Source organism: Cylas formicarius, unplaced genomic scaffold (assembly GCF_029955315.1).
Source record: "Cylas formicarius isolate icCylForm1 unplaced genomic scaffold, icCylForm1.1 PGA_scaffold_6__28_contigs__length_40554024, whole genome shotgun sequence".
Classification (NCBI taxonomy): Eukaryota; Metazoa; Arthropoda; class Insecta; order Coleoptera; family Brentidae; genus Cylas; species Cylas formicarius.
The window spans coordinates 4,021,632-4,033,753 of record NW_026844347.1 but is presented as its reverse complement, the minus strand read 5'-3'; the positions used below and the strand labels follow the sequence as shown (position 1 = coordinate 4,033,753).

Sequence of the window (12,122 nt, the reverse complement as noted above, 5' to 3'; positions counted from 1 at the left end):
TCTTGCATTTATCCACTGGTTATTTCACGTCTACACATTTTTGCTTTAATGCTTTTATAAATGCAAAATTATAAAATGTGACTAAATTGCACCTTATTTGAAGAGGTGAGAAAAGGTATGATAACAAAAAACTTCGATTGGGAGTATTACGCTGACTAGAAGCCGACCAAGAAATTTGAAAGCAATTTTCAAATTTTAAATAGATAATATCTTTCCAGATATACTTGCTCGCTAATTATTCTTTAACAACCACAATTTAAGTGTATAAAGAAAGTAATACGCTTTATTTCAGAAGTCATCAGAGCTATTTGAGTTACAAATGTTATTCTAAAACATCCTCAGTTTTTTTTTTATGAAAGGTGATATAGAAAAATGAAGAATTCCCGTGCCGGATCTGCTTCAGAAAATATTTTCCGGATGAATTTTCCGAGTTTGAAATCCGTGACTCTGCGCACTAGAGGAAGGTTGCCCCCCAAATATTGACCGGTTGTTTGTCGTTAAATCTACCGCCACATAGGTGGCTCTACATTTTTCTTTGGTGTCGATTTTTACCTTGGTACCTCATTATTTAAAAGTCTGTAAATTTCTGGATTTGGTACCTACAAAAACTATTCTTTCAACATTAAAATAGATTTAGACACGATGATTTTGTGTAGGCGTAGACTGTAAGTGAACAAGTCTATATAAGCAGCTGAACTTAAATTGGAGTAAATTGATGTGTTTGTTGCATCAACGAAGGATGTATCGATATTATTGTGAGCAGAAACTTATACCTATCTAATCAAAAGAATTCTTTAATTTATTGTATTGTTTTTTTTTAGTTTGGAATTGGCATTTTCACTAAAACGTTCGAAGCCTGTAGAACCATGTTCTGAGCCTAATCTATTCCTTACTAAAACGTTGTGATAGCGACAACATGGAAAATTCAAGCAAATATTTAAATAAACATTATAAAAAAACAGCTTAATTAAAACGTAGTACGCTAGCAATATAATTGAAATATGAAATAAATGAATACAACAAATGCTTAATTTACCTACTCTAAAATACACAATTATATCCAAATTTATAAAGGCATTAAAGTGTGGTTTATACAAATTGTTGCATAATATACCAGGAATATAACAGTTGTAAAATTTAAAAAAAATCACAACACTGCTAAAAATTTGCTTAAGAGAAGTTTTTATAATTATCAAGCCTACTAAAAAATATGTACTACTGTAGTCTTTTCAACTTAAGGCAAACAACATCTATTCAATATTATATTTTTAAAAAGATTGGATGATCGTTTAGTAGGTTTATTGAAAGTATAATATTTCTTATACTCCGTTCTGTGAAACACCTAATTATACACCGATCTAGAGTGCGGAAAGTGTCATTTTACCGCATCAGTTTCGTTTACCACGGATCCAGAATCACTTCGGACATTTCCGGGGTATTACTTCACGGGTTTTGACAATTGACAATTAAATTAACAAAAGCGTCCCCATACTAATGCTAGCCGTGCTAGATATGAATTAATTGAATTTTTCTAACGTTAAAGAAATTGTAATTGTAAAGTGATTCTAATTCGATTAAACATGGGCGTTTGTAATTTCGAGGCTCGTATCTTCTCGCACATGCTGTATGTAGGTGATGCTGCTTAAATCAAACTTAAATTGGTGGTGAGTAATGCAATGCGATGAAGTCTGAAGTCTGTTTGCTGTTTCGTTCTGATAGCTCAATAGCTTCTTCAATGGTTAAATGTTTTGAACATTTCTTTAATCTTTACTAGAACTGTCTGACTGATTAGATGTATAGAGTTTTCTAGGGAAATTGTGCCTGCAAATTTTACTTGGAAGTTAGCTCCGTCTGCAGCAAACTGAGTTGCCCGAGTAGATACTTTTTGAGTTTAATAATTACACCTGCCTCGAATATTTTCATTAATATTGATATGTGTAGGGTTATAGAATAATCATGGAAATCCACCTGGTTTTGACAGATGAAGAAACCCCGTTTTCTGATAGTTATAGGATAGGTTTAAGAACAGAAACTTTCGGTAAAGTTATTTGAATTGCCCTTAAGTAAGATTTTTTAACATTTAACAATTGAATCTGCAAGATCGAAACCCGTACAGTGAGTTTTTGAGAAAATGAAATCAACTACCAATCAGAGATAATAAGAGGGGATGGACTTGTATGGGTTTTGAGTTCAATCCTCTATTATAAAAATTAACAGGTAAATATTTATTGATTAATTTATGTTTATTACCTTCTTGATATCCAAGTTTTTTTTCTTTTTTCACTAATCGGTACAGGTTTTTTATATGCATTACTATTGGAAAAATCTGGGCTCTACTTATGTTCCTTAAACAATTTAAAAATAACGTAACGTAAACCATCCATTTATTCGAACGTTTTGACATATCCCAGATTAGCACTTTCATACCGGAATTGATACAGCAAATGTTTCTTTATTGGAACTGGTGAAATGGTTGTCTTTTTCTAGAAGCCAATATTAACTTCTCATATTCATCAGGAGTATAAATGCGGTCACGTCGGCAGGAGGGCAGAAAGTACTTAAAAAACCGTACGAATCACAGACATGTACTCGCGGGTTTTCAATTTCAGGATCCACGCGTGAAATGAGTACAACAGTCTAAAATATTACACAGTTTTGAGTATTAGAATTGCAATACTATTTAATAATTTACGTCTCAGTGTCCTATACAAATTTTATGTTCAATATTATTCAAATTTATTCAAATTTAAACAAATCACGCTAGGTGCAATTCACATATCGGATTTATTCCCGAAAATAATCCGTGGCATTCAAATACGATACAAATAGTTTACACTTCAATCCTCACAGCGTGTGGATCGATACCTTGCGAGATTTGTAGCTTTACAGATTTAGGACATGATTTATGTGTAATTTATATAGAAAAAGTTTCAACTGAAGCAAATCAATCTTTTCAAGTTTATTAGGGGGAAAATAAAAGAAAAAGAATTTTTCCAAGTGAGCTTTAAGCAAGAAGAAAGGCATTAGGCATTTAGAAATCATTTTTATTTAAACCAATTTATAACCAGAACGACAATGTTGTTTTACGATGCTTATGTATACAAGTTCTCAGTTATAAATTGAAACGGTATTTATAATAACCCTCGGACGAAAAAATTATTTAAACGAAAGTACTAACTTCCTTATTATAAATAGAACACCCGCTATATTATTTAATTTTTGATTTCTGAGAAAAATTCTTGGCATGTTTCTTAAAGATTCATTATATTAATTTTCAATGGTTTGCTAGATATTTTGATCTTTCTTAAATGTTGAAAGATGATTTTAATGTTGCCTACTTAACGATTTCTGACTTGTGACAATCGCCTGTACAGTATACGGAAGCAGATGAATCATCCTTTCGAAACTGATTTTTGCGACTTGATTTGTTGCTTACAGGTATTCCAAAATTTACGATGGACTGTATTTTAACATATGACGTAATGCATCGATTGCCTATGCCATTTAACGGTTTTTTTTATTAGCATTGATTTTGACAAAGTTTGATAGGTTATTGGTTTTATTTACTCGGGCCGCACTGTACTCGTTAACGATTTCTAACTATTCATAAACACATGCATAATATGGAAGTACAAAAAGAGCAGTTAACAATTTGGGATGCAGAATAATTCTGCATTCATTGACTATACATTTCCACATACTTACTTCAAAAAATGAACGTAATAATCAATGGAATAAAATAAAAAACTTGAGACACCATGAACAAGAAGTACAAAATGAAAGTAAAGAAACCAAAATTATCAAACCATGGAGATTAAATTTGGGGAAACCTGAACGAACCTACTTGATTTTTATAAATACCATCTGATATTTTTGCGTTTCAAGAGGAGACTAACCGAAATAAGTATGCATTATTTATATGTTTAAAGATTTACCTAAAATATCTAGAAAGAATGGAATAAATCGCAAGACTAGAATCTTCCTTGTATTTGAGCTTTTTAAAATTGCGTCTGGAACGGTTGCTTACGAGCGTAAACCTAAATAACGCTTAAATAGTCATTTATTTATTAAGAGCACAAAGTGATACACTGCTGCTCGAACAAGAACGCAGTGTGCTAAAGCTTGTGCTTGGAATACAGGATATTAAAAAAAACATTGGTAAAAATGAATAGCGAGTGATAACTGTTGCTGATAACGGTTCAAATTTCAAGCAGACGTTTTCCTCTTGAGTGGTGTAAATTTGACATTGTAAATCTGAACAAGATGTTTTTTCTTTTAAATGGTTTGTGGGCTACCTTGGTAAGCAATTAAGTTGTTGCAACAAGCGAACAGATGATATCCCGGAATATAGTGTCATCACATTTTTCCAACCCTGAATCAATACGTGAAAAAAAAAATATATTTATTTATTTATATACATAAGATACTTTTTACTTTATGCTGTAATGACGTTTCCATAAACCATAAATATATAAATTTACCTACATGAGTCACTTCCGAAAGTATGGACCTAATATTTGTTATATAATGCCGTACTCATTTTTTGCATATTTTAGAAAAGTAAATGAAAACTACTTTGGCCGCCCTGTATAACAATAAAAACAAAACGTTATAAGCATTTTTGCAAGTGACCTGTGCGCACTTCGCTCGAATTTGCCGACTAGGGGAAATTCACTACGACAGCCAGGCTTCACATATTGCGGCGATTACACTGAAATTCGCCTAAATTTTAATATGTCTACCCGCGGGTTTTAATTTTGCCTTTAGTATAAATCCGCTCCCGAATCGCTCTGCTAAAGCCAACTGTGACTAATGAGGCGTCTTTCCTCTGAGCTGGCGGACATTCTTTGCTTCCTCTGCTCCGGTTCAAGCTGATGGGGTTTAGGTTGGCCTCTCTTATTAGATCTGTCTTCATTTGATCATACAGGATTGCTCTACTCTGTGTGTTTCTCTTCATAAGCGACAATCAACATTTATATTCTCTTCGGAGGACATCATAATACAAAACGCAATCTTTCGTAGAACTAAGCAAAACGCAACTCTGCGGAACGTAACTCGAGACTCGAAAAACTCCACGAACAAGAATGTCCCCCGGAATTAGTGATTTTTATTTATTGTGAATAGTTTCGTTTGGTTAAATGTATTAATTAGGTAAGTTAAAAAAACATTAGAGAGTTTTTGCGAAATTTTAGAAAGGCAAATCAGTAATAACGTTCAATTATATGAACACTCCTTTGAGCAGAGTGGTCATAAAGAAAGATAGTTGCAAGAAATGTCTGTTATTGGTGTACATCCATATAAAATAAACCTTTGGAGTTGTTCAATGTAAACAACTCCTTTCCTCCAAAGTTATATCCAGACATAATAATGTACTTAGTACATACAAAAAATGCATATACAATTTAGGAAATGAATGCCTAGAAGAGTTCGGAAACATACAATCAAGCAGTTTGTGATATTTTCTTAAAAAAATTTACCACTGGCAAAGGGTTAAAATATTAAAAATTCCATAAATTTGTTTTCTCAAATCTAAGATTTTTAAATTTCGAATACTACACTCACTAGACTAAGTAAAAAGCTGTTGCTGTGCGATTTTATTATTACTAATCAAAATGTGAGTGTGGATAGTACCCACTGTAAACTGCATTGCTGGATTAGTACAAGAAGAAAAATCACAGATATCTGAGCCTACAAAATTTAAAAGATTCTGGTGGTTGCGCACTGCTTCTTGGGAAAAAAAGGAGAGAGATTGAGAGATTGAGAATTGAGATCCCTAGATAGGTACCTCCCCCAAATATTTCTTAATTCAGGATATAATAGCTTTATAATAATGGATCAATTATTTGTTTCACGTCAAAATCTCTCAATGACTTAATCTGTTTAAGATTACCGAAGAACTATCAGTTAAAGGGTCCTTAGAGAAGTAAATGTTACAACATCGATGTTCAGAAGAAGAAGAAGAAGTTTCTGATTCTAACTTTATTGATATATTAAATATGATAGCAATAAACAGAAATATCTAACCTTAGTATTCTATGTACACATTGCTGTACTCTCCTGAAATGTTTTATTTTACGATTTTTAAAATTAAGTTCTATTAAAACAATACAATAGACTACTACTAATCAACGCTCTTAATCTATTTCACTAGTTAATTAAACCAGAACAATCAGACGTCGCATCTATTCCACGTCTGTAATATCGATGCGACATCCCAATCAAATTCTATATTCCAATCGAACTTTACAGCGAGGCGAATGAAGATGAGTGTGTGTGATCTATTCCATGCAATAACTAACTAATAAAATCAATGAATGAGATGAAATATAATATCCTTTCGTAGTCACTCGGTTTCATCTGGCCGCGGCTCGCTTAGTTGGTACTTGGACGATCACGCATCGGTCGATTCGAATCTATATACGAGGGTTGCCTTTTATATTTCGGGATTTTCTTAAACTATTCCTGCCATCTGTCGACTAACGTTTTTATAGGGAAGTTTGACATTTTGAGGTTAGGTTTACTCAGTTGGGTTTTGGAGAAAGAGTGTTGTTTGTGTTATTTGTAATAAATTTTAAAAATTGTGACTGTTAAAAATGGAACTTAATCGCATCGATGAACTTAATTCGAATTTTGGAGTTAAAGCACCATCTAAGACCACTATATATCGCTGGTTTTCTGGCTTCAGTCGTGGTCGTAGTTGTCCAAGAAAACATTCATGCCGTATGAATACTGATTTGGCAGGATCGTCAAGTGACTTAGGTACCATGAGATTGAGGTATTTTTGGGCATTATTGAGACGAGCATACATACAATTTTGTATGAACATTTGGCCGGTAGCGTTGAATTCCACAGAATTTGACATCAGCTCAAAAAAAGGCGTATGTTGATTGGTCGAAGGAAATGCTAAAAAAAATCGACCGCGGTGCTTGCAAACACGTCTATAATATTGTGACAAGTGATGATTCATAGGCCCACGCATGTGAACCTGAAAGTAAGCAGCAGTCGACTGTGTGGGTCTTTCAGACTAAGATCACAAAAGTTGTTCGTGCGCGAAATACCTCGAAACAAATGGTAGCTTTTTGTTTCAGGAAAACTGGTAACGCTGCAACAGTCTCTTTGGTGAAACCATTTATTTGCCGAAAGTCTTAAAAGAAATTAACCAACGAAAGGAACCAACTGCCGAAGATGAATCACTCTCCACGACGACAATGCTAGCTCTCACCGATCAGCGCAAACAAAGAACTTTTGGAGCATTAAAAACGTTAATTTGATGAGCCATCCACCATATAGTCCTGATTTAGCACCTAATCATTTCTTTTTTTCCCATAAATTTAAAATAAATTACGTGGGCACCAGAAGAAGCGAGTGATGCGTCTAAAAAGCATGTTTTGGAGGTGCCCGAATCGATATGGGAAAAGATGGTGAGTTTTATCGAATGCAAAAGTGTATTGATCATCATGGCGAATGTTTTGAGAAACAATAAAGTCATATTTGTTGGTAGCTTATAGTTTTTAATTACAAATTCCGAAATATACAAAGTAGTCCTCGTACTATTCGTATAAAATGATATATCAGGAAAATATTTTCAAATGTATAGGACGGACGAAATAAGCGGGAAAAAAATTGTGAGGGTAATTTTTTCCTTAGTTCAATTTGGTTTTGGGTTGAATGGATAAATTAATTTTGATTCTCGGTTAGGTATAGCGTTGAAAAACAACTGCTGTTAACTTATTTTCATTTTATGAATTTTGTGTTTAAATTATTTTCGTAATTTTCTGGTATCACGAAACGCATTGTGCTATTATTGTGTACGATCAGAAGTTTGACTTATCCTGACCAAGGTATTTAAGAAATTAAGATAACGAATTGAATTTTGTCTGTGTCTATCTTTGCATCTAGATGGCTACTATCAAAAAACCCCTTATCATGCACTAGGGATGGTAACAGATTTTTTTAAAAATAAATTATGATATAAACGTTAATTTTGAAAATAAAACATGCTTTTCCATAGCCGAATAGCTGTAAATAAAAATTTACTGTTACAAACGAAAGTTATGCATCTCTGTGAAATGGTGAAAAAAATGGTTTCAAATATTATCTTTCGATAATAATGTTTAATAATAGTTCATTCGACTATCAAAAAATAGTATAATGTACATTGTCATTGAAAGTAACCTATAAACCTGGCCAAATAGGACGTGTCCTAATACACAGGCCAACCAAGATTTTGTGATTTTACATTTTTCATATTTTTTGCAGAACTATGTTCTTGTCTTTCTATCACACAAAATTTTTGAATTAATTTTTGATATGTCATATTTATTGTTTTAAAAAGAGGAACATTACATAACATAACATTTTGCATAAATTAAGAGAATATTCGCAGGGAATCCCAGAATGTAAAATACAGTCAAAACATTGCCGCGTCGGGTCGCGGTGGCATGAACAAATGCCAAGACTTTGTAAAAAATATTCCAGATAGGTTTTGCTATGTGTGTGGTTCTTTTGTGGTCAAGAAATATAGATCTAAAATTTCACCTCTCTATAAAGAAAAAGTACGCCTCTTTTAAAGTAAGAATTGGTGATCAAGACAAATTTTGGGCGCCGAATATTGTTTGTAAGGTATGTGAAGAACGTTTAAGACATTAGAATAATGAAATCAGGCGATCCCTACTTTTTGGAATATCTATAATATGGAGAGAGCCAACCAATCACCATGCTATTTCTGCATGTTCAATGTTCGTGTATATAATACTAAAATTTTGAAAAAATTTGTTTATCTGAATCTCAAGTCAATTAGGCAAGTGCCACATGACCTAGATGTCACAACACCTTGGAAGAATATACCACCATCTTTTCTGAACCTGAAATAGATGAAGACACTTAGTTGCTGATATGTGGAGTGTTTTTCAGCAACCACAATTATTTTCACAATCAGAACTTAATGACTTAGTGAGAGACCTAAGAATCCTTCCAAAATTTTAGCATCTAGACTTCGAAATGAAAATTTACTGACACAAGACGTTAAAATCTCATATTTCATTCATATATAAAGAAACTTGTTACAGGCTACAATTTTAAGGACGGAGGCTCATCCAAAAGAAGCCCTAAAGCTTTTCTTTTGCTTATCAGAAATGTTTTCATTTCTGTACCTGTTGCTCATTCCGTGCAAATAAAAAAATGCTACGAAAATCGGCAACTATTGCTTGAGAAAATCAAATACGACTATAATTCGATGATTTCTGGCGACTTAAATATTATGGGACTTCTACTAGGTCAGCTGTAAAAAATTTCGCGCTCTCTCAGATGCACGATTAGAGGAGGAAATGTTGTAGATCCTCAAATACGGCGATTAATGGAAGATGAAGCGTTTGATCAAATGATCGAATTTGAAAAAGTTGCATGGATTTTAGTTAGTGATGTTATAAAAGGTTCCTAGGAAACAACAAATGTCCAAATTACAAAGACATTGTAGAAAACATGTTATAGAAATTGGACTACTTTCCCGGAAATCTTGGTGCCGTGAAGCAAGGTGAGAGGTTCCACCAAGATACTAAACAAATGGAGCGCAGATATCAAGGTCGATGGAAGGTTCCGATGATGTCGGATTACTGCTGGCCATGAAATATTCAAGAAAATTCACTAAACGAAGTTTTTCGGCCAAGAGGGAGAGATTTTCCAAAAATAAATGGACTTAACTATTGTTTGAGACGACTTTGTTTTTTAATCCAGATTTTTTAATTCGATTTTTGTTCTTGTACTAATAAAAATAATGTTCAAATCAACCAAGAATTTCATTTATTATACAGAATCAAACGTCAAATCGAAATCAACTTTCAAAAGTTTACAAACTGTTGGTCTGTGTTTTTGATTTTGGGTTGGAATGAAAATTTGTATTATACCCTTCAATCACGGATTTTAATTTTATTGTAATTTTATCGCCTTTATCCCGGCTTCCCAAAAAACTCTAACTTGCCGATAGGTATAAAATAATATTGAAACATGAATTTCGGTAGTCTGCAGTAATTTTCCATTAAATCCTCGAGCATTTGTCCCGCTATCACAGATAGTAAACATTCATTCCTCTATTTCTAGATTTTTGGCTTTAGTACTCGTAGCTTATAGAATGCTTTCACTATAACTTTTGGTTTTGATTGTGTGTAAGGAGTGTCCTTAGTGAAAATCCCCTATTATTGAAGATAGAAAAATGCCGTTTGCATTTTACTGAACTATTTTTTGAACCTCGAAAAATAGTATAATTGCGAGTTTTGTTTTGGCAGAACGCAGCGAAGCGAGTGCTTAATAAACGAGTGACTCAAGGAATTTATCAAACGTGCTGGATGGTATACTTTTTCTAGGACCATTAATTTTGGGGTACATTTTTGCAAAACAACATGTATACATTCACTAAAATGTTCAAAAACATCCAATCACGTGGGTAGTACCCTGGAAATGTCTGAAGTGGCTCGCAGCCGTAGGTAACGAAACTGACATTGTAAAATGACACGCACGCTCGATCGGTGTATAATTGGGTATTTCGAGAAGGGAAAAGAAAAATACGATTTTACGTTATTTTGGCATTTTCAAATTTACACTTGATTTGATATCTCCAATAGTTCCGAAAGTAAAGCAGGCGTTGCTTATTTTATTCACTCCCTGTATACTTACAAGGATATTTCGGTATGTTACGGATAATACGCGAAATTAGTTAATTCCTGAATAAACTGATAAGAAAAACGAATTACCCAATAGATGCTTAATAAGAAGAGTAACAAATATATTTTTAAAAAATCATCCGCTTAGAATTATACAATATGGTTATTAATTATGTTTGCTAAATAAGTTATAATTTGGCTATTTTAAAGAATTAGCCCGATCATACGTTAACCGAGCAATTAATATGAGTTCGAAACAATTTTGCGTAGACGCTACATATAAAAAATCCAACGAATTCTCTGACGAATATTTTTGATCTACCGCTTTGTGAGAGAACAATGGGGAATTTGAAGAACCAAGTTCAGTCGTATTCGATTTCGTACGGTTGCTACGGACTCTAGGCTAATTCGCGTTTTGACCTGCTTCCATTGGATAATTCGCGCCTATAAGACAAATATTCGGGGTCTATCTTCCATTAAATATAAATTGCGAAGGCGGCGAATTTTTCATCAACTTATAGCACGAGCAAACGGGATCGGCGCATCATTTTTGAAACATCAATTAAGCATAGACTAAAAATGGCAAAAGTCGAATATGGGATCAATAAAATAAATAAAATAATAGTTAATGATGGCGAAGAATAACAGAAAAATGAAAATAAAAAATCTGTTGAAAAAACTATCATAAATGAAAAAAAATATTGCAACCATAGAATTGATGGGTAGGGTGTACGCTTTGCTAGTTTTTTTCTTGGAAAATACGCTGAGCAATTAAAACAAATCATAGTCTTAATCAATATTGCGTTTTATGGTATGATTTTATATTTCGTTAAGTAACAAAATATGTGTCTACTTACCCGCAAATCCAGCTATGTCTTCTAGTCGATGGCGGAACTAGGAGTAACTGATTTTCACATCCAGGAGGGCTAAGCCGAACCACAGGAATTTTTAATTTTCCATTGTTACTCATTATCGGGTAATTTTTCAAAAAAAAATGCTTGGTCTTCAAGGTCTGGACACTTCTCTAGAGATTTTAGAGACATCATGCTTCTTTCTTATCTGGTGGAATTAACAAGATAACATGGCAAAATCTGTTCGGCAAAATCCTGAAAAAGAACTCGTCGTTTGTTTTGATTGGCTTTATTGTAGAAATAATAAAACTGCAATATCGGGATAGTCGTAAATGCGCCATCCTAAAATAATTTTATTAGTCAAAATTTCATTTTGAAAAAATGAAGGCCAGTCTTATTATTATTTCAATTTATTACGATGTAGTTTACCGCATTTAAACATCTGTTCTGCTCAAACACCGCACAATGGCCGAAAATTAGAACGGACAACACGCGTTTTGGTAATCAGTATACAGTCAATTCGATTTAAAGTGGAATGGGCTCTGTATTAGGACCAATATCAATTTGGTGCACCCACATTTATTTTTAATGGGACGAGTAGTAATAGGTATTCTAT

The 12,122-nt window shown here is 33.3% G+C and overlaps 2 protein-coding genes across 5 annotated transcripts in view; one reads left to right on the top strand and one right to left on the bottom strand.

The window, feature by feature from the left end:
- Positions 1 to 9,719, top strand: part of LOC132703806 (short-chain dehydrogenase/reductase family 16C member 6-like) — a 30,463-nt gene extending 20,744 nt beyond the window's left edge. Inside the window, exons 7-8 of one of the 2 annotated variants that reach the window (XR_009619153.1) lie at positions 7,089 to 7,421; positions 9,069 to 9,719. Coding sequence is in view for 1 of the 2 variants with exons in the window: in XM_060673292.1 (XP_060529275.1) it covers positions 7,089 to 7,149 (61 nt within the window). In the remaining variant the exon portion in view is untranslated. Of the gene's footprint in view, positions 1 to 7,088; positions 7,541 to 9,068 lie in introns of those variants that run through there. The other variant, XM_060673292.1, reaches the window with a different exon arrangement.
- LOC132703803 (cAMP-specific 3',5'-cyclic phosphodiesterase) overlaps positions 1 to 12,122 on the bottom strand; it is a 205,436-nt gene that overhangs the window by 99,512 nt on the left and 93,802 nt on the right. The window contains exon 2 of one of the 3 annotated variants that reach the window (XM_060673285.1): positions 11,513 to 11,761. The exons of the other annotated variants lie outside the window; for them this stretch is intronic. Within the exon in view, the coding sequence (XP_060529268.1) occupies positions 11,513 to 11,625 (113 nt within the window). The 5' untranslated portion in view covers positions 11,626 to 11,761. The remainder of the gene's footprint in view (positions 1 to 11,512; positions 11,762 to 12,122) is intronic. 3 annotated transcript variants of the gene reach the window in all.